General features: G+C 40.5%; 1 protein-coding gene across 1 annotated transcript in view; it reads right to left on the reverse strand.

The window, feature by feature from the left end:
- Positions 1 to 24053, reverse strand: part of LOC136876379 (ATP-binding cassette sub-family F member 2) — a 237125-nt gene that overhangs the window by 75445 nt on the left and 137627 nt on the right. The window contains exon 8 of the mRNA XM_067150277.2: positions 20463 to 20558. Coding sequence (XP_067006378.1) covers positions 20463 to 20558 — 96 coding nt within the window. The remainder of the gene's footprint in view (positions 1 to 20462; positions 20559 to 24053) is intronic.

Consider the following 24053-nt stretch of genomic DNA (forward strand, 5'->3'; position numbering starts at 1 on the left):
ACGTCCTATCGGAGTAAAAGGTTGTCACAATATAAGGAAATCTGAATAAGTCCACATTCAGCATGACTATATTAAAGTCCACGAACTTGAAACTTAGCAGCGGCTTCACGTTCGGTTACCGCACCCGCGAACTGACTGCGCGAATACGACAGTCTAGTGTGCTTATAGAAATCCCGGCCGCAAACTGGTATCATATTCTGCAGCGCACTGCTGCTCACTATAACAAGCTGTAACACACACTGACACACTGACACACTCTGATCTGCTGAGCGAAGCAGCACGTATTTATATTTGATCCGAAACTTGTAGAACATTCTGCATCAATCCAGGCTGTGGAGTGCAGCGAGGCAGGCTGTGACGTCACCCGCTCACTACGTCACACGCGCGCAGCTGGTGCTCGCTGCCCGGTCAGTTCTTCGTAAGCGGACCGGAGCATAACACGTAAGTTTAAGATTTTCATAACGGGGACTTAGTCTGTACCGCCGTTACCGGTACAGTATGTCACTACTAAGCACAAACAGAACAACAAATTAGTGGAAAATAAATTTAAAATAAAATAAAAATCGTATATTCAATGAAGGAATTTGGAAACTCAATACAAAATAAAACAAAAAATCTATTGACTTAGGCCGACATATTACTAACAAATCAAAACTGAATGTGTGTTCCCTGAGTAGCAGTACACTTGTAATTTACATACCCTTGATTAATCCACTGTCGCACATAATGTGGATGACTAGATCAGCAGTAGTCGCGTCATCAGCTAGTATGCGTTTGAGTGTTTCCTGCAGGCCGAGGCTCCGTCTTATGCCAGAGAGATCAGTGCACTCTGTGAGGATGTGGGCCGCGGTGAAGTCGGTACAACAAGGACATACTGGGGAGGGTCTTCCCTCTTTAGGAGATAAGAGTGCGTAGATCTTCGTGCTTATATCATCGGTGACAAAAGAGCAACCAACATTTTCTCCAGTTCTAGAACCATCCGTGAAGATATGTCTCGCAGCCGGACATTGGTGAATGAAGTCCTGGAAATACCTCCAATAAACAGAGGAATCCATGTTTACCTTAGGTCCATGGAGTGGATCTAGACGTATTTCCAGTCGCGGAACTAATCACAGAGGTACCTCGCTAAAGGTTTGTTAAAGAGAACCACCAATATCTATACTTAAGTCACGACACAAGCCATCAATTCGAAACCCAAGTGGTCGTGTGGCATTCGGCTGGTATTGGATACTAAAGATGCATTGATTGGTTGGATGTAGTAGCATTTCACGAATTTTGGCAATGTATGTAAGGAGTAACTGCTGCCTCCTTATCTGTGAAGATGGAACTCCCGCTTCAGCGAGTAGGCTGCGAATGGGGCTAGTACGGAAAGCTCCTGTTGCCAGCCTAACTCCATTAGGGTATATACTGTCTAAAAGGCTCAGCGTAGATTTTGATGCTCATCAATAAGCCGCACTTCCATAGTCAATTCGGGAGAGGCCCACTGCCATATAAAAATGTAGCATAACCGCACGGTCAGCCCCCCCACGAAGCATGTTAAGTCTCTTCATGCAAGCAACCTTGCAGGATGTGGGCCTGCCACGTTAGTCTCTTATCAAAATGGAGACCCAGGAACCTGCAGGTCTCTACCACTGGTAAGACACTGTTTTGCAAGCTGAGCTCTGGTTCATGATGCACAAGCCGACACCGACAGAAGTGTAGAACTGAGATTTTCGCCACTGAAAAATCAAAAACCATGTTGCAGGGCCCATCTGTCGACTCGGTTGATAGATTGCTGTAGATGTCTCTCAGCAATCGCCACCCTTCCAGAGCTGTAATGTAGAGCTAAATTGTCTACATACAGCGATGGATGACTGTGGGCACAGTAGTGGCAGCTATGCTGTTGATGGCAATTGTGAACAGCGTGACACTCAGTACCAATCCCTGAGATACTCCATTTTCTTGAATGTAAAATGGAGGAAATGCATTCCCTACTCTGACTCTAAAGAGCCGGAGGGACAGGAAGTTTTCAATAAACGTTGGCAAATTTCCCAGAAATCCCCACTGGTGTAGTGTGGAGGGAATCCCACATCGCCAGGTAGTATCATAAGGTTTCTCTCCAGGTCAAAAAAACACGGCGACTAGGTGTTCCTTCTGGAGAATTGCCTCCTGAATGATGCTCTCCAGTCTGACCAGATTATCAGTAGCAGACCGATGCGAGCCAAAACCACACTGGTAGTTAGACAGGAGAACTTCCTTTTCCATGGCCCACACAAGACGTTGGTTAACCATTCTTTCAAATAGCTTACGAAGGCCATTTGTAAAGCATATTGGCCTATAACTATCCAGAAGTTTTGGATGTTTACCCAATTCCCCCATGCCACTAAGATGGAAACACACCCTCACTCCATATTCCGTTGAATAGTGTGAGGATATCCTTGAGACATCTGTCACTCAAATGTTTCAGCATTTGATTGTGGATTTTGTCTGGTCCAGGAGCCGTGTCTCAGCATAGCACGAGTGCACTCCGTAACTCCCACTCGGTGAAAGGCAGGGTGTACGGATGCGAAGCAGTAGAGGCGAAAGGAAGATGGTGTGCCTCCGCTTCACGCTTAATTGGTAGAAATGCAGAGTCGTATCTCCCATAGCTGGAAGTACCTGCGAAATGTGACACAATGTGGTTTGCAATAACAGAAGAAATCTTAACTATATCTCCATTAATGGAGATTCCGAGGACTAAGGGCAGGTTGTGAACTCTGACCATGCGGCGGAGTTTGTCCACACTTGTGATGGAGTATGTGCCATCATGGAAGAGACATACTTTTCCCACGAGGCTTTCTTACTTTCTCAAAAAAAGGCGTTTGCACGCGGAGGCTTAAATGTGATATGATTGGCCATCGTACGATACTAATGATAATGCTTAAAAGCCAGTCGGAAATCGCGTATGGGTGCTGCAATTTCGTTGGTACACCATGGGACCTGTTTCCGGTGAGGAATACCGGACGATGAAGGATTTGTTTCCTCTGCAAAAGCTTGAATTCCAGTAGTAATGGAAGGAACGTATATTTACATTTTTCAACTAGTTTCAACGCTGTTTGGCGTCATCTTCAGCCAAAATGTGGGAAATAGGCTAGCATGTAGACATTTATATTACACAAGGCATTATATTAAACAATTACACATCTTGCAAGGAGATAAAAACAGGGACAAATATAGAAACAAATGAATCGTTGAGAAAGCAAAAGTTATACATATTAAAAATAACCTTAACCACACATCTTGTAGTGCGAAAATATTCGCCTTGAATGATTCCTGAATACAAAACGCACGCGCACACATTTCCAAAGAGCCAGCAGGCAGGAAAAAGTAAAGTGAAACCTTAAGAGTTCTTCTGAGAAGAGTTCATCATTTTTTCTGTGTTCTGACTAACTAATGAAGTTTCCCTTGAGTTCCTGATAAATACACACAACAGGAAATTCTCCTTCACTCTCAACAATAGCTATAAAGACCAACGGTAAATTTCATTTTAAATATTGTGCAAATTTACCGTTGGTCTTTATAGCTATTGTTGAGAATGAAGGAGAATTTCCTGTTGTGTGTATTTATCAGGAACTCAAGGGAAACTTCATTAGTTAGTCGGAACACAGAAAAAATGATGAACTCTTCTCAGAAGAACTCTTAAGGTTTCACTTTACTTTTTCCTGCCTGCTGGCTCTTCAGAAATGTGTGCGCCTGCATTTTGTATTCAGGAATCATTCAAGGCGAATATTTTCGCACTACAAGATGTGTGGTTAAGGTTATTTTTAATATGTATAACTTTTGCTTTCTCAACAATTCATTTGTTTCTATATTTGTCCCTGTTTTTATCTCCTTGCAAGATGTGTATTGTTTAATATAACGCCTTGTGTAATATAAATGTCTACATGCTAGCCTATTTCCCACATTTTGGCTGAAGATGACGCCAAACAGCGTCGAAACTAGTTCCAAATGTAAATATATGTTGTAATAAACTATAACAATTTTGTATTGAAAAGGTGGACCGTTTCAAGTTTCCTATCTTCCATTCTCAGTTCAATACGGACAAAAATGAAATTCTTAGATTTAAATTAAAAGGAAGGAACGTAGTCGTCAATAGATTCCATCACTGCGCGTTTGTAAAATTCTGGCAAATTTGCCCGCCGAAGTAACCAGTGCTTGGCTACCATGGACTGTCTTTGATTCAAGAGAGATAGAATAAACAGGAAGTGGTCACTATCACAGAGGTCATCGCGTACTTGCCACCGAAGCAGGAGAACTAGCGCACAGCTGCACAAAGTGACATCCAAGAGTGAGAAAGTGCCATGTGCACTGCTGAAATGTGTTGGTTCCCCTGTGTTTAGCACACAAAGATCAAACAGGTTGATCAAATGCTCCACCATCCTCCCCCTAGCACAGGAAGATGGAGAACCCCAGAGTGTGTTACGGGCATTCACGTCTCCCAGCATGAGGAAAGGGGGAGGTAACTGAGCGATCAACTCATTGTAGTGCACGTATTTCAAGATCGTAGTCTGGTGGAATGTACAACGTTGCACACCGTTGTAATTACTGACAATGGAACATGAATTGCAACTACATCTCTAGCTGAGTATAGAGCAGAACTTCGTCGCTGAAGATATCGGAGTGAACTAGGGTACACCCTCAGTCGCCGTGCCATCCACAGCTACTCTGTCTTTAGAAAAAAGACAATATTCTCTCATAGTCATGCCGTGTCCAGGACTCAAACGAGATTCCTGTAGACAGACTATGGAGGTCGCAGAGACAGTTATAAGTTGACGTACCTCAGCTAGTCAACAGTGATAACTATTACAGTTCTACTGCAATAGTACCATTGTGTGGATTGGTAGTGTAACAAAATTAGAACAACTGCTTGCCCTTCTTTCGGTCAACTACCTTCCATTTTCTGCCTTTTTTGTCGTTTTCTAATTTTTCGTCATCACCATCCACGACGAGTGTTTCAGTATCCACTGTCTACTTGGTTGAAGGTGTCTTGGAGACTAAACACTCCATAGATGGTGAATTCTCAGATTTGGAGCGGTGGATCTTCTTTCTGGGAGTTCTGGGTTCCCCAGAAAGGGATCTCAGAGGAGACCGTCTGGGCCTCTCACTCTTGACCACCGTTACTTTAATCTTCGAAGGAGAGTCAGCAGATGGATTGCCAGTCTTCTTAGGGAATCCTGAGACCCCCAGTGGGGTTGGAGAAGGCTTCTTCTCCAACTTTATAGGGGAGCGCGGCACTTCCCCTTCTCCTCGTTTATTATAATCTGGGCTTTGGTAGGAGGGCTGGAATTTCCAGCCCTATTTGGGGAAGTCTTTCCCCTGCACTGGTAGGGGAGAACTTCCCAGCCGAATGGCAATGATGCTCTTGGTTTACCAGAAGGTACGAGAACCTTCTTGGGACCATCTGTACTTGTCATGGCAACACTTTGTTCGTGGGCTTGCCTTTCTAAACTAGATATTGCAGGATTTGAAGCTTTGTGGTGTGATCCATACATTCGCGACCTTTTCAGCGAATGAGCAGCCATATTTTTAAACTTTCTCCGGGCATCTGGATAGGAAAGCTTATCCAGTATTTTTATCCGTTGAATTTTCTTTTCCTCCCTGAACGTTGGGCATTTTTTGAATATCGGACCATGTACGCCAGTGCAATTGACGCAAATTGGCGGTGGTGTACATTCAACACCAGCATGCTCACATTTTCCACACATAGCACAAGTCGACGAATCACGACAATGCAATGAGGTGTAGCCAAACTTTTGACAGTAATAACACCTCATTGGTGCTGAAATGTATGGGCATACAGTTAAACAGTACATCGCTTTAATACGTTCAGGCAGTGACTGGGCGTCGAAAGTCAAGATGAAAGCGCCCGTATCGAGCAGCTTATGACCGACACACCTCTTTAATCTCCGTACGTCAGTAACGTCCCGACGTGCAAGATTTCAAATGAATAATGTCACTGGAAGCCCTTATCAAACCCCTGTGGAAAATAACCCCTTTGCAGGAGTTAAGGGATTTGTGCTTCTCGATTTTAACTGCCACATTGCCGAACATTTTATCCTCAAGTAACCATTGACTCTGTTTTCCCGTTTATATGTCTTTATTAGCACGGAGCCATCATGAAGCTTACACATTTCATCAACTTCACCACGAACAATATCTTCAATTGCATTGCTAATCATGAATGGACATTCTTCTAAGAAGCTCTGACCATCTATCCTGGAAGCGACCAGGAATCAATGGAGCCGTTCATCGCATTCATCTTCTAATGCCACAGGCGTATATCTTTTTCTTTTTCACACTTTACTAGACGCATCTTTTTGGAAGGTGCCATCCTCTTTCGAAGCAGACACACCAAAATCAAAACCCATGCATTGTCCGACGAATACCCGAGATAAGAGGTCGACCTTTGGCAGAGCTCTGACGTACCAAACGCTAGGCTATATACTCCAGAGGGCGGCCAGTATCTGGAGGGGGTCGCTAAGAACTACTCTCCCAGTAGCCATGCATCACCTCGCCGTGACCTGAAACTTGCGATTAGGGTGGGTTGCTAAGAACTACTCCCAGTACCAATGTATCACGTCGCCACGACCTGAAACTTGTGATTGGGGATGATAAAACCTCCGTTCTAACCTATTCTACTCGAGGCAGAGAGGTTGGCTAGACAGGAGAAGGAATGAAATTTAAGAAGGTGAGAATAAAAGGGTAGTAATGAAGAATAAAGAGCACGGACACCTCTCAGGCAACTCGGGGGAACACCTCGTTAGTCTGGCCCTACACCGAGGCCATTGATCCTGGAAGCGACCAGGCACAGCCCTTGGGATCAACAAGCACACAAACCGCCACACCACTGCACTAGCCAGAACAGCCATGGTAAAACTGACTAACATCCGGAAAGATTGTCACATATCCACGTTGCTAAATTGCGACCTAGAAAACACTCATTTTTCCAGTCATCACATATGCTGCCAAGGCATGGACAGTAAAAACGTGTTACCAGCAAAGAATTTATTCATTTGGGGTGGAGTGCTGCAAAAGGATGCTACGCATTGCATAGACAACACATCACAATAACAGTTCTATACTGAAACAACTCAATTTCAGCCCGACTGACCACTGGAATCTCACAAGCACAGATCCTTTAGTCCTGTCGCGAGAGCCAACTCCTTAGGAAAACGAGTTATTGTGGGCACTTTGGAAGGCTCACCCACAAGGGGTTGCCCTCTGATGTGATGGATTATGCAGATTGTAAATCATACTGGATTAAATTTCCAAACAAATCGCTCTGGATTAGATTTCCAAGCAACAATCCACATGATTAAATGGAGAGACACATGAAGTTTGACTCATCACCACATCTTGAGGATAAAAGGAATGAGGAGGGAGACCCATCCAGTCAGACACTGTGTTGTGTTACCCATTAACTAAGGGTCTGCCAAAGATCAATCTATCACCCTCCTGTACCAGGGGACGTATTCTCTTCTCTAAGAACTGCTAAACCCAACAAACTTTGTTCCACCTTGACAATGTCACATATCCAACCCAAGCACATCCTCAAAAATCACTCTCACCTCTTCGTTTGGTGCAGTGAACCAAGTGATATACGCCAAAGCAGTAACACTACCTTTGCCAATCTTAGCAGCCCAATTAGTTTCAGTATATGTGAGGTTTGTTGGGCATTGGCTTTACGGGAAAGCAGAGACAGGAGTGAAAAGAGTGCCATATTAGTGTTCATTTCTGCAGTACTGCTAACCAAAGAGAGTGAAATAAAAAGGGAAGAAATACAGGGTAATGTATAAGTGCAGTGCTGTAGATACACACAAATAAAGAAGATTTTCATCACCTTGGACCAGAGAGTTCCAGACTATTTGCAAAAAATACAAAAGACATACAGAGGTACCATATTATGTATTGCCCAACAAAACAACAAATGAGATCCTCTACAATATTATAGCTTTGCTTTCTCAATCCGATTTGTACTGAATACAGCAATAACAGTACGATTAATACGGGTAACACATTCCCTTGCATTGATGCAAGCTTGAATTCACCTTGGCATTTTGTCTGCTAGTTCAACAAGATAATATTGGTCCAAATTGTCCGACTCGTTGGCTGAAAGGTCAGCGCAAATCGAAAGACGAAAGAGAAAAACCATGTAATTTTAGTGTAGTGGAAATGTCTTGCATAGCTAATTGGTAAGCTATTTTGGGTGTGTATGATTTAAGGAAATCTTCAGACATAGCTTCTTTGAAGACATTCCATAAATTTGAAGCATCTGAAGAATGAAATATGCATATGTAGGCAAATAATTGTCGAAGCTGATACGGTATCTGAAAGGAAGAGGCCTCTTCTGGACCACGTTGCCATTCAATATCGTTCAATATTAGCCCTTGTGCTGTGGTGGCTGCTTTGAAAGTATGGTACGTTACATTTCTATAAATCCTCAAATCTTCGAAACAGATGACTCGTACCACATGTAGCAATAATAGACGTAAATGATATCGCTCCAAATCAAAAGGTGAAACATTGTACATTCGGTCTATAGTTTTAGTATAAATTTTATGTTTATGCCATTCATTCTTACTCCATACATAGTGAACTGGGGTTTCAGAGTAACTGTAAGGACTTCTTGTCGCAGGACTGCTGTTCAGCTTGAACCATGCAACTAAATGTGTCATACGTAACTCAACTTGGATCAATACTTCCTCAGGAGAATCATTCTTGAAGTAAACACTGTGAGAATCAGGCAAATGAACTGGCAATCGCACTATAGTATGCGACTGATCGTGCATAGGATATGCAAGCATTCTCCGAACAGCTTCACTAGGCCCAATATATCGAGCATTCAAGAATACATTAATTTCATCATGAGCAATGGTATGATCTTCCATAGCTACTTGTATATTACAGCAAACATGACCTCTATACACATACTTATGCACATATTTGATCGAACGCACACTTGAACAGATCTCAACATTGATATGAGCACGGAAATAAAGCCAAAGGAATGGACTGTACGGAACAATGAATGATTGGTTACTTCAACATACTCTCCATGAATACGTTTAGGTATGGTTCTATCATAACCTCTCTGTCAGTAAAGGGGATAGCCATTGGCATTATCCTTTGTTTCCTCATTGAACAATTTGGGAATATCCTTTTTACATTTACCATCTTGCATACACACACAGGAAGGATTAACACTAGGTTTACCGCAGCGGTCAAAATGACGTTTTCAGTTTTGTTTTCTCTATCACTCTCGTTATACGATTAGAACATACAAAACCCTTTGGTGGCTTTTATTGATATTAAGCGTACTTTCCGGCATATAGCTTCGAAAACCCGTAACTCTTACTAGTTAGCGTTATGAGTTCATGTACCTACTTTTACCGGACGGTCATTTTGACCGGTATTGCAGTAGCTACCCTGCCAGACTTTTATGGCATTCATTTAGAACGGGATATCATTCTAACAAGCTGTTACAGTGTACTTTATTACCGTAGTATCGAACAGAACTTATTGTTGTGCTGCAATGGGACAGCTGTTGGCTCTTTTCAAACAATGATACAAGTACACTGACAGGAAAATATAGTCAGTATTTGTTCAGTAATGAAAGGTGTGCAATCGTTATGAGCAATCAATCGTCGTGTTCACTTGTTACAAAATTCGAATTTGATTTCCAAATTGTTTATAATTACTCCAAAGAAACATGTTCTCACGTAGTCTGCAAATGGATGCCGAAATTCTGAAGCATAAGCATATAATTTCCCCATATAGGTATATAACTTGACAAACTGAAATAGTTCGGATAGTGATTCTAGCTGCATCGAGCCTGCAGAATTTCCATGTGAACATGAAATCACACAGCAGCATTCGACCTCAAAGGTTAGGGAACTACTCACCAAATGGCGACGCACGCACTCTAGCAAAGCAGCTGATGACAAAGGTAAGCCTATTTGAAGTTAGTCATTTTGTATTTATGTAATTCTGTGTACAGTGTAAGTAAGTTTGGTATTATATTTTGCAGGTGAAGGAAGCACTAAGGAAGATAAAGAAATTACTAGCAAGAAGCACGATATCAACTACAGAAGGCCGAGCATACGCTGTGGTAAATCAACATATGGGCGTGGTCAACACATGACTGTCGGCGAGGAAGAAGTCGCTTTGGATGGAAAAGTGTGGACTCTTGTTGATCTACAAAGCCTGCCAGGCTGTCGAGGACAGTAAAATATACTGAGGGAAGTCTGAGATCCCACAGGACATGCAAAACGCCACATTGAAGGAACTTGTGCCGCTACAGCTTGTCATCTTTTTATTGACGAGTCCAAGCTGCGCCACATCGAATGATATACTGAGGTTGGAGCTCACGAAGTTCTAAACAATCCTGAATGGACACTTTGTTTGGAAGAATTGGACGCTATCATTGGTATTTTATATGCACGCGGAACTTATGAAGCTGACTAGGACGTTCTCAATCTGTGGTCACAGAAGTGAGGTCCTGGAATTTTCTCCCAAACTATGGCACGAAACCGTTTCCTGGATATCATGTGGTTTCTTCGATTCAATGAAAAATCTACCAGCAGGGATCACCTGATAATTGATAGATTGGCGCTTCTATCTGTTGTGCGGAACAAGTTTATACCTAATTTTACTATTTGCTTCAGACCAAATGAGAACATTACCGTGGATGAACAGCTCTTCCCATTGAAAGCTGCCCATTTATGCAGTATATGGCCATTAAACCAGAAAAGTTTGGTATGAAATTTTGGTTGGCAGTCGATGTGGAAGTCAAGTTTGTTGTAAACGGTTTTCCCTATCTTGATGAAACACGACCAACCGATCAGACACTAAGTGAACACGTAGTATTGCGTCTTGCTGAGTTTTTCATCAATCAGGGAAGAAGTGTGCAAAGGGAACAAGACTATTGACAGGTGTGCAATCTGTAAAAATCTGGTCTGTGGTTAAGTTCACTTCAAAGGTGACCAAGCAAAGTGTGTGTGTACAGTGCAACAAATAAGTTGAAAATTAGAAAGTGACATTCATGCAGATATGTATCTAATGTAAGTTAAAGTGTGTAAGAAGAACATTCTGCCTTACTAGTGTAGTTATTTGTTTATTTATTCATTTATTCATAATCATGTTCACAAGTCATGCATGATAAAAATTAAATTATGGTCTAGGATGTTTTTATACTCAATTCGAACCTCTTCCTGGCACCAATATCCTCAAGAAACGAATACGTGCCACTATCGGTCAAAATGACTGCTTCGGTAAAAGTAGGTAGAAAGAATGTTTGGTAATCCTAGTGTTAAGATGACCGCTTGGTCCATGTACCATATGAGCTTTAACCATTTCATAGAGTTCTTCACTAGAAAGATCAGGAATTTCAGCTGATACAACTTAACTATGTCCTCTGTGTTCCTAAATTTCGAATTATCTTGTAAGGTTAGTACGAAATGAATGTGAGGCAGCTCACGTTTTTGAAATTCCACAGTGTACAAAAACGCTAACTATTCCAAAGATTTCCACTTTATAAATTAGTTGTATTAATTCTTGCACCTTAACATGGAAAGGTTATGATAGAACCATACCTAAACGTATTCATGGAGAGTATGTTGAAGTAACCAATAATTCATTGTTCCGTACAGTCCATTCCTTTTGCTTTATTTCCGTGCTCATATCATACCACGATGTCTGGTCGATTACTTGGTGTCTCCCAAGGATGAATACTCATTTAGGGCCATGCAGGGTGACAGGTGGTTTAGGAAGAAGAACAGTCAGAAGATTACAAGGTATGGCTGGGGAGACAGACGAACAAAGACCATGATTGATTATATAATCATAGAGAAAGAACACCGGAAGAACCTTGTAGATGTAACAGCCATGCCTGAAGAAGCCTTTGGTGGAGATCATAGAGTTGTTATAGGAAAATTGAAAGTTGGAAAGATTGAAAAACCCCAATTAAGAAGAGAGAAAAGAATTAAAATATGGAAGTTGAAGGAGAAAAGCATACAAGAAGAATTTCAAAGGGAAATAATACCCTTGGTACCCAGGACAGAGGTAGGGAATGTTGAAGAGGAATGGAAAAGATTTAAGGAAGCACTGGTTGGATGTGCAGAAAAGGTGTGTGGTAGAACATCAGGAAATGTGAAAGACAAAGAAACACACTGGTGGAATGATAGGGTAAAGATTAAAGTGAAGGAAAAGAAAATGGCATGGAAAGCATGGAAAACATCTAAGACTGAAGAAAGTAGAAGAAAATATGTGGAGGCAAAGAATTTGGCCAAGAAAGTAGTGGAGGAAGAAAAGAGGAAAAGCTGGGCCTTATTCACACAGACCTTGAGAGATGACACGCAGGGCAGCAAGAAATTACTGTATGGTATCTTAAGAAACAAAAAAAGAGATCAAGTAAACACCAGATTTGTGAAGGATGAAGGTGGCATAATTTTAACAAAGCCAGAAGAAATAAGAAATAGATGGAGAGAGTATTTTCAGAAGCTGCTGAACATAAGAACAGATGACAGTCATTCAATGGACGACCAGGAAAGGCAATTAGTTGACGAAGAAATGGATAAAGAAATTACCATGAATGAAATTGAATGGCAGTAAGAAAGATGAAGAATGGAAAAACTGCTGGAATAGATGAAATTTCAGGAGATGATAAAGGCAACTGGAGCTGTAGGCCTGCAGTGGACATATCGGGTTCTCAGGAATGTCTGGGAGAATAAGGAGGTCCCTGAGGATTGGCAAAAGGGAATAATCATCCCAATTTTCAAGAAAGGTGATAAGAAAGTTTTGAAGAACTACAGGGGAATTACTGTAATATCCCATGTTGCTAAGGTAATGGAAAGGATACTGGAAAGTAGAATAAGGTTGAGGGTTGAGAAGCAGATACAGGAAAATCAGTTTGGTTTCAGAAGTGGAAGGTCAACAATAGAACCCATTTTCATTATGAGACAACTAATGGAAAAGCATTGGGAGTACGGGAATGATATGGTGATGACATTCATTGATATTGAAAAGGCATATGACAGTGTCCCTAGGACGAACGTTTGGGACAGTCTGGTGCAAAAAGGAATTGGACAGGGATTAATAAAAATGATCATGGCATTGTATAAGGAATGTTGTAGTTGCGTGCGACAAGTTGGTTCAAAATAACTAGTGGGCTGAGAGAGGGAAGTGTTCTATCACCAATCGTGTTTATAATAGTAATGGATGACATCATGAGAACAGCAAAAGCAGCATATGGAGGAAGAGAAATGAACATGATGTTATTTGCAGATGATATTGTGATTTGGGGAGAACACGACAGGAAGGTTCAAGAACAGTTGAATGTGGTGAATGGGAAGATTGAAGAATGTGGATTGAAAATAAGTGTAGAAAAGAGTAGAACTCTTGTGATGACTAGAGGGGAGAAAGAAGGGAAAGGTCAGATTAGACTTACAGACAAGCCCCTGGAAGTAGTGGAAACGTTTAAATACCTGGGGAGTGAATTAATGGAGAATGCTCAACTGGATGCTGAGATTAGTAAAAGGATTCAAGCCGGAAGTTGTTTCTATCGTAGTGTAAGAAATAGGTTATGGGACAAAGATGTGCCAATGGAAGCAAAGGATACTATGTACAAGATGTATTACGTACCCATAACAACTTACGGAGCAGAAACTTGGACAATGACAAAGAAGGATGAGAGTCGAATACGGGCAGCCAAAATGAAATTCTTGAGGAATATGATACAGAAGAGTAGAAGAGACAAAATAAGGAATGAGAAAATCCGGGAAGAAATTGGAGTGGAAAAAATGAATGATAGAATAGAGAAGAGCCGACTAAGATGGTTTGGGCACATAAAACGAATGAGTAACGAAAGAATGCCAAAAAAGGTGATGGAAATGCAAATTCAAGGAAGGAGAGGCCGTGGACGACCACGATTGAGATGGAAGGATACCATCCAACGCAGCATTATAGAAAGAAACCTGGACTGGGACACAGTGTTGGAGGAGGAGTGGTGGAAAGACCGAAGAAAGTGGAGAGGAACCATATTTGCCCCTACCCGGCTACAGCTGGATAAAGGGAAATGATGATGATGATGATGAGGGTTACAGGTGAATGTGATAAAAAGATCCAAGTTTCACAAACTTTTTACTACTGCCATAGCATCCTGGTAATTCTGCATCATATTCCTTGGACTCCCAATGAATGAAGAAGGCAAAACTACTATCCTACCTACTCTCAAATTCTCCTTTTTTTTTTTTTTTTTTTGCTTTACGTCGCACTGACACAGATAGGTCTTATGGCGACGATGGGACAGGGAAGGGCTAGGAGTGGGAAGGAAGTGACCGTGGCCTTAATTAAAGTACAGCCCCAGCATTTGCCTGGTGTGAAAATGGGAAACCATGGAAAACCATTTTCAGGGCTGCCGACAGTGGGATTCGAACCTACTATCTCCCGAATACTGGATACTGGCCGCACTTAAGCGACTGCAGCTATCAAATTCTCCTGTTCAGCTATCACACGTACAGCATCTGCTAACCTACATGTGTCTCTACATGCAATTTAGTTTGTTCCCTCTGAATGTACTTTAGTCTGTTCCGTTCAATACGGCAGTAATAGTCCACACAAAAAGTTGAGTAAGTTTTCCAGCATTTATGACAGGACTGAAGGCACCAGAAGACCCCCTCCTCTCACTGCAATTCTATATAAAACATACTCTCGCATAGTAACAGTCTTCCCTATTGGTGTCTGGCGTACACCCTCAACAGGCATATCTATATGCCAACCAGATTCACCACAGGGCCAAATTCAAGTATAACACAGAGGATCGCAATGCATACTATCATAATCTATTTTCTGCAATCCGCCTTCCTTTTCATACACTGTAATATGTCTGTGAGAAGGTGGCACTCCAATGACTGTTTCAAACACAGCAGCAATTTCAGAATTTGTTGGATCAATATAACATTGTTTATCTGCAGATGGTTCATGGTAGAACACCATAACAAAATTGAGTCGAGGACGATTTTCTTTCTGAGCAAGAACTTCTTCCTCTTTGACCTTCTGATGAATGGTCTTGTAAGAATGAACATAAGGATTAAATTTATTCAACAAATCATTCAAATCTGGAAGTGTCTCTCTCTTCGGTCAAATTTAGGTTAGCGTCATTAGCTTTCGCGAAGTCAAGAATATATAACTGATCATATGAAGCACTTTGCCCATCTTTAGGGTATAATGTTGAAGTTCGATGATGAACCATACCGTATATTCTGAAAGTGTAAGGACCATAATTTGGTGGTAAGTCAACTTCTGCACCAAAGGAAACAAATGACATTGCATTATTGTACTGCCGAATATTCTGTCTAAAGTTTTTTGAATTTTCCATCACTACCAGTGAACAACTGTTCCAGTTTGTCAACAATTGTAATAGGTGGAAGTTTTACTTTTCTACCATAACAGAGAGTGAAGCATCCTGCTGTATTCCTCTCGGATTTAAAATACAGCGCAGAGCAATATTGACAAACCTCTTGAAGATCACCTACAGAAGACCTTACATTTGGAATAACATGTGAAACAGCACACCTTGAAGCAATATTAAATTTCAGACTGTCAGTTTTGTGATTACGCTGCCTTACAGACTTATCAGTTGCCTCACGACGATCTGTTACAGTGGCTCTACGTTTTTCCAAGATATTATAACGTCCATTGTCCAAATTCCCAGTAAATAATACGTCATGAATCATGTGGCCAGAATCGTAATCTGTTATTACATCACTATTTTCCCTGTGAACCCTGAAGAGGTGCTCAGAAAACAAAACCACCCACACTGAGAAGTTCAGCATGTCCACCTTTCTGTCCATTACCAATCATTACACATTTATAATCAACAACCTTAGTGATATTTTGTCCATAGGACTCGTCACCAATAATAAAATTCCGATATGCCAGCCACTTTTTGGTAACTTCCCAAAGCGGCTGAGTCTTTGATGTAGTATAAATGCTCTAAGGGCTGAGTATACCTTTCTTGGAAGAACACTGCACATCGAGCTGTTTGCTCTTTGAATATGCAACGTCTGGACTTCCTTTTCTTTTCTTTTTTTTTTAATAACTTCCGTTTTTCATACATCCAACACCCAAAATTAAAATAAGTTAAACTACTCGCAAAAATGGAATGTTTATGTCTTCATGTAAAACAGCATCTTATAGTCCGTGTAGCAACAAACTTTCTCACTGCCCAAGGTGGCTGAGTAAACATTCCTTGGAAGAGCACTACACGTTGAGCTGTTTGCTGTTTGAATATGCAATGGCGGGAGTTCCTTTCCAAAGCGGCTGACACAACGTGCTGAGCTTTTTGCCCTTTGAATATGCAATGGAGGGAGTTCCTTCCCAAGGTGGCTGAGTAAAAGTTCCTTGGAACAACACTACGCTCCGAACTGTTAAAAAGTCCTTCAAAGATCTTCATCATGGAGACAAAGGCACTCATGACTTTTCTCAGAATCTACCAATTTAAGTAGTTAATACCTCAAAAGAAAGTGCTTAATCCACTGTGTGTTTTTAGACCAAAACGAACTGCGTACCTCAATTGGAACAAAATATACGATTGCTTCAATGAGAAAAATTGCTGAAGAAATGAGACGTCACTTTGAATCTGCACTCATAACTTTCCTCAGAATCAACCAATTTGAATAGTTAAGAGCTCAAATGATAGAGCTTGATCCACCGAGTATTCTTAGGCCAAAATGAACTCTGTACCTCAATTGGAACCAAAGATATGATTGCTTCAAAGAGACAAAAAGTTGAAAAAATAAACTAATTTGAGGAAGGCGGAAGTTAAGTGATTTATAGTACTTGATGACAAATCCGTGCATGAATATCTTTCAGTTAAAAAAAATTGAAGGAAATCGACCGGATAGAATGGCCTGACTGCTTTAGTTTTCATTAAAAAAAATTAATATACAGATTATGTAGAGAAAAATTGATACATTGTGCTTTTAAAAGACGTATTATCTACCTAATTACAAATTTACATTCACATGCTAATTAAATTTAATGAAAAAAATGGAATTAAACATTTCAAAGGAAAATCTATTAATTGTATATGAATGAAACTTTTGTAATATCTCTACTTTTATGTAGGTGACATACCCACAAAGTTTCGTGAAAACCCATGCATTAGGTAGAAATATCTTTTCACCTATCATGGTTGGTTTCTTGAAATCTGAAATAATCGTCAACTTCCATTGTTGAGAATGATTCACAGAATCATGTTTTAAGGCAAAAATGCAGAATTCCCCAATGTAACAAAGCCGATAGTAAAAAGCAGTAGTAGAGTAGTGGAAATACAGTAGTAGAGTAGTGCTGCGTCAGATATGAGTAAATTCCTCAGATAATCAAAGAAGAAAGTTCACGTTGTATACCTCGAACACCGATTGCAATGTTTGGTTCTTTTGTCATTTTGTTAATTCCCCTACAAGAATCGTTCCCATACCCCCTGCAAAACATGTGCATACCAAACCACAGTTTTAGAATGACTGATATATATAATCTGAACATGAAACACATTATTGTGAGAAAACCACAATACTAATGCCTATGAGTAATACATCAAAAGAAAGGTCTCTATCTCATAACTGCTAGAAAAATAATATTTATTAAGTCCTTTATTTGCATAAAATAGTCATTTAATCAAATAATACAATGCCTACGTCGTTACAGTTAACTACATACACTGGCAGATGGCTCTATGAAAGTTGTCTCCACGGATCTTCCAATGCCAGCCTGATCGAGGGTTCTGTGGAAGTTGTCTATATAGATCTATCTACGGTAATCCGATAGATGGCTGTGTGAAATCATGTTATCACCAGAATGTATGTTGTTACTCCATGTTGGTTCTGATAAGTGAGAAACAGAAAGGAATCCGTCTCAGGATCTTCAGTATTTCAAACAGCCCTTTGACTCAAATAGTCACTTGCAAAATACGACGCTGTGGGTGTTCCATTTAACTGCATTTGCTGGTAGAGGTGTGTGTGTGTGTGTGTGCGCGCGCGCGTGCGTGTGTGTATGTGTGAGAGAGAGAACTGCTGATATTTCAATGCCATATTTTACAGACTGCAACAATGTACTTAAGGGTATCATGCTATATGATGATTTCCTAAACCATATAAGGCAGTATAATAGTACAATGTCCTTTGCATCTTTCTGTGCTAATTGTAGCCTCATTCCTGGATTAGGTCCTTACTATTTTAAGATTCAAGGGATGATTCATAGATACATCTCAGATTTACTGCCTACTGAAAATTGCCAAGCATTATACTGCCAGCTTTAAGTGATAGATTCAAATCTTGTGAACAGAATTTGTTGTGAAAATTCTATAAATTCCGCTCTTAATCCAGAGACTATTGAAAGGCCCTCCAATAGTTTACTAAATAACCCGTACACTACATCATATAATAATGCTGGCAAAGCAATGAGACAAGAAACACGCTTGCAACTACTGCTGCGACAACCACTTGTGTTATTAGAAACCTGTGTTATTCTGAATTTCATAGACTGTATGCACAATCCTAGTAGTCTGTGTTGTTTGACAACATTTTTCCCTATGATGTAGAGCAAAAGGTACTGTAAGACAGAATCAAAAATGGTAACCTTCCTATAAAAATGAGTAAGGAGATGAACAAAACCCAGAACCTATTATCAAAAATGCAATGTGACCTTGTGCAAACAATGTTTTAATGTTTTGAAGTGAGAGCTGACGTACTCGATAGCTGTTATGTACGACAATAAGAGTTTGGAGGCTTGATATTTTTAATGCCCAGCATCCTCATGAGAACAGGTATTATCTGGATATCTGTGACACTGATACTACATGTCTCGTAACACTTTTAAACAATTCAGAATCAAAATCTCTTTAGAAACGAAGAAAAAAATAATTTAGGCATTAAGGGTTAATGTATTTTCCTGCACTACATGAGGGCACTGCTCACTAAAAACAGGTGCTATGGTGGACTAGGTTCTTTTTGGTTTAAATTTTACACTCTGCCAACACACAGTACACACAAAGCAAGCCCAATGGGAACAGCAAGGAGACTACATACACATTTATTTTCGAAAGGTAACACCACATTCTTACTAAACTTCAACTACGGTTTTAAAGGAGTTTACCCATGTCCAAATAGACACTAAAAATCAACGAGAACTAAAGTAAACAGCACTAACTTCAAATATGTACGTTCAACAAACCATAACTATTCATCAAATTACAACATGGTGTTCAAGACAATAACAACTAGCTCCTAGAACGGAAAGACAACACTCAGCAAAACTTTTTTATTAGTGCAGGTTATTCTTCACAGACTGAAATATCACTATGCTTTCGTAAGTGCCACCAAACATTTTAACAGTGTTGAATACATTTTAAACAATTTTAAATCACCTAATATTTTATTGTTTGTGTCAGTTTTTATACTGCATGCCGTTTTAGCTGAAGATTTCCCACAAATCAGGACGAAACATGTACTCATTAGGGCTCGGATGTTTAGCAAAAGTCATATTTTTTATTTGTCTATTTTATTGCCTGAGTGGATTTTGGTGCAAATCAGATGATTATCATCACAATTGAGTGATTTTCATTTGTCATATAATTGCATATTTTGGTGTTTTAAATAATGTAATATTTTGAGCTATTTCAGCAGAAACATCATATTTCGGCGGTTTAGCATCAGCTGTAGCTGTGCAAAATCGTCAACTTTCCGAATGAGAAGTAGTATGAAATAAATGTTTATACCCATAGGGAACCTGAAATATTTGTCCCGAATGAGTAAATTTATAATATCAATGTAGTTGGGTCCATTATTGGACATTATAAATTTTCCAGCTAACTTATTCCTGGTTGCCAGTGATTCGCCCCAGTGTGCTAAGTTGGGCTCATCAGTTGGTAAATTGCACACCCACCAAGACGGATGGCTAGTGCATACCGTGGAGGCCACTGAGTAGGCTATGCACTATGAGAGACTGTCTCATTTCCAAAAATTGATGCCTGCCTGGCCATCGGATGATATAAATGTGGATTCCCATAAGGAACCTAAAATATTTGTCCCGAATGAGTAAAATTTATAATACCAATGTAGTTGGTCCGTTATTGGACATTATAAATTTTTCAGCTAACTCATTCCTGGTTGCCAGCGTTTCGCCCCAGTGTGCTAAGTTGGGCTCATAAGTCGGTAAACATTCAACACTCTACACTTCCGCAATTACACTTGCACGCTGGTTCCTATAATATGGTGACAGTAGTGGCAAAAGATCTACAGAGGTCAATGCCACGAACAAATATCATTTAAAAGAAGTAACACAATTGGTAAAACTTCAAAAACCATACATTTGGCAGATACAAAATATTCATATTCTAACATTAAAAGGTTACCTCCAATCTACACCACTGTTGATTGTTCTGTGCTTACCTTCATGTGGGCAATCTGGTCTTGCTCCCAGTTGTACTGTTTCATTTGATTCTCCAGCAGCTCCAGACGAGTACGGACAAATGCTTCATAGTTACCCTGAAAGTGGAATGCAATGACACTTTTATCTACATTATTATAAGTATTAACCAAAAGAATTAAAATCTAAGGGGGAAAGCAGGTGATCTATCCCTTTAAATGCAAGGAAAAGGTGAGAGTACAAGTAATCCACAAACCTATAATAATAATAATAATAATAATAATAATAATAATAATAATAATAATAATAATAATAATAATAATAATTGTACCGGGCGGTACACCTCTACACCGTTTATTTAAAAGTTGCGCCAGTTGAAACTCCTCTTCTGGAGGAAGGTTGAACTTTATCTATTCTATTAATTCTCTACTTTCTCAGAAGATGTCACCACGTGGAAAATTTTGAGTTTTTGAACTGTGTCACTTTTGATGTGTTTTTGTCTCGCTTGAAGTAAGAAGTGTGAACTTTCTCTTCTAGAGGACACTACTGAAGATCAACAATAGTGCGACCTAGTGCGGAGTCAAAGAACTATTTTGTTGGAGAAATTTTTATTTCAAGAGTTTGTTCTTTGTTAAATTTCTTTCTGTCATGGTTTAAGTTGGCTGTATACCCCTCCTTTTCCCCTTATTTTGGATCTAGCCAATCCCGAATTTCTTTAATTAATTTTCCACCAATAATGTGTTTCTTCTTCCTCTATGTAGGGGTTTCTTTTCCCTAGCCAATAAAAATTTTGTAGGAGGGTGTTTTCTTTCCCCTAACGCCTAGAATCTTCCGCGAGAGGATATAAACTGCTGATTTTAGGGTCTCCAGGCCACTTCTGTTCCATCTTTCAGTGTATTAAGTACATAGCAGGAGGCGGGGAGCGCCTCTTTCCTCGGCGGCGGTCAACAATAAGGTAATGGCCGATTAATAAATTCTTTCTTTTCTTGCTCAGCAGTTTAACTTTCGGGGCGGGTTCTACGCGTTCAACCATGTAACCTTTTCCTAAAATGTAAAAACAACTGGTATCTATTCTATTTTAAAACGACATATCGGGATAGAGAGTGCTTAACCCTCTCGAGCTCCCACTCACATCGTCTTAAGGTGAACTTATTTTCTCAACCAATTCTTCCGTAATGTAATGTAAATTGCTATTAAGTCACCTCTGTAGTATGGGATTAGCCCTTGTAATAACGGCCTAGTGCCAAAGTAGGTTTTAAAAAATCAAAGTGTATCAGGAGTGCGGTTAGCCTCCTCTCAAATTGTTATTTTAGAGGTCATGTAATCAACCTCCTTTTCATGTAATAGACCTCAGTAGGTTGGGTATTTTACCCCTGTGAATACGTCCTTAGAGGACAGCTTGAAGGTAGAGTTTGGTGTGGCCTTTGAGAGGCTTAAATTTTGAGAGCGGATCGCTCTTTTGAAATGGAGTGTCATATGCCTCGTGGAGGCTTTTCTGTGTAATTCGGAGCCAGGGGCTCCTAGGGATGAATGGGGTTTTCTGCCCCTCTGTTAAAACTTGTGTTTGTGGTAAAACTGAGCTGATCGCTGAAGTCAGGGCGTGAAGCCCAAAACCTGTAAATATTGTAACTCCCCTTGTTTTGCTACATTGTACCTGCCATGTCTGTTATTGCTTTGTTTTTGAAAAAAAAAATATAACCTTGTTAAATTTTAAATTAATTTTTCATGCACTATAATTTCGTAGCTTGAAACCCATTCACACCCGCACCTTCTTTTACGCATAACTACCGCTAAAACACGGTAACAAGTGGTAGCAGAGCGTGGTTGAATGGGTCTCAATTTAGCCCCTTTTGACGGCTAAACATTGCTTTGACTCGAACTCTAACAATTGTCTCAGTTGCTGGAATTTTTTGAGTTTTTCAAAATTGTTCTGTCATCATGCCCGGCCCTCGCGATGTTCTCCTCCTTAACTATTTGCGCAAAGAGGAGTTGATATACGAGTTAACTATCAGAAATGTGCAATCTGGAGGCACGGTTGCAATCGACACCAACAAGCTTAGAGAGTCCCTTGATTTGCCCATTTCCATCCCCAATTTGGGAGAGAAAGAAATTGATGATTCTCTTTCCACGATCGTCGAGAATATTACTGGGCTAGCATCTGTAGTCAGCTTTTTTGATGAAAACGATCCGTCTCCTAATCAAATTAAGCGTGTGCAAGGCAGGCTGTATCACTTTGCAAATAGAGTTAATGATCTGTTGTCTCTAAAGGTGAATGACGTTCAGAGGAAGGACGCTAATACGCTCCTTGAAACTATTTCTGAATTGTCTAATAAGGTTACTCAATTGCTAACCGGCGAAGTTCCTCCCAAAACTGATCAACCCGCCACAGTGAACGTAGGTAGTGATGAAGAGCCTCCTCAGGGAGAAGTCAATAGGATAACCGTTGCTGCTCAAACTATCTCTGCCCCATTGAACAACGAATCTGAACGCCGTGCGTCATTGGGTAACATCCGCTCTGAATTAACTTCTTTGCCATTGAAACCTTTAACGACTATGTCACCTGGGTTCAGTAGCTTGCCTCATCCATTGGCAATGTTGCTTAGAGGTATCTCTAAGTTTTCCGTCAACACCACCAGTGATGTAATTTCATTTTTAAGATTTCTAGTGGAATTTCAGGATCATGCTCTTGTTTTTTCTCTTTCGCCATGTCAAATTTTGCAAATTATCTATCCGTATGCTATTGGTATTCTCTCTGATAAAATCGTAAGAGCCATTGCCGAGCAATCATCTATTGAGGATTTCCATGCCCATTTGCTAGCTAACTTCATCCCGGCTAGGGCCAGGTCCTCCCTGATTCAGAAGTACTATTACCGTGTACAGCGCTTGGATGAAAACTTGGCTGATTTCATACAAGATATCAAATTCTACACTAGGGTGTTTGCTCTTCACTTCCCTGAGGATCAAATTGTACAAGCTATTGTGGAAGGCATTTCACCATCTTATAGATCATACTTGTGTTTTGCGGCGTGCCCGCAAACTTTCTCTGAACTTGAAGCGTTGGCCGTCTCAGCGGAAGGAGTTAGATACGCCGATTCTTTGCGTGTAGCGAAAGAACCCCCGCCTTCCTTTAGTAACACTCGGCCTCCACCTCGCCGACCAGTCAATCTCCGTAAATGTTATGCTTGCGGGTCGCCTGACCATCTGCGCAACAAGTGTCCACTGATCAAGCCAAGTGGGACTAGGAATGGAGCTGGTTCATCACAAGGCTGCTTTAAATGTGGGGCTTTCTCACATATCGCCAAGAATTGCCCAAACTCAAATAGCACCCCCTCCTGCTCTGGTGCAAATTCCACCCATGCCAATAATAAGAAGTGACTAGCGGCTTCGGCTGAGTCGACTAATTCTGCTTTCCAAGGCTCAGCCCCGGGCAAAAGGGTCGAGAATTCAGGGAATGAGCAATCTTCAAATTCTTTTTTTGAATGCCCCAGAGTGTGTCTTAGGATTGCGGCGGATACCCCCGCACCTGTTCCTTTTCTTAGGATTGAGTTGAATAACGAGCCTATAACAGCTCTCTTAGATTCAGGCAGCGTTTGTTCCATTATTTCGGCTGATTG

The sequence above is a fragment of the Anabrus simplex genome, chromosome 6 (genome assembly GCF_040414725.1).
Source record: "Anabrus simplex isolate iqAnaSimp1 chromosome 6, ASM4041472v1, whole genome shotgun sequence".
Lineage (NCBI taxonomy): Eukaryota > Metazoa > Arthropoda > Insecta > Orthoptera > Tettigoniidae > Anabrus > Anabrus simplex.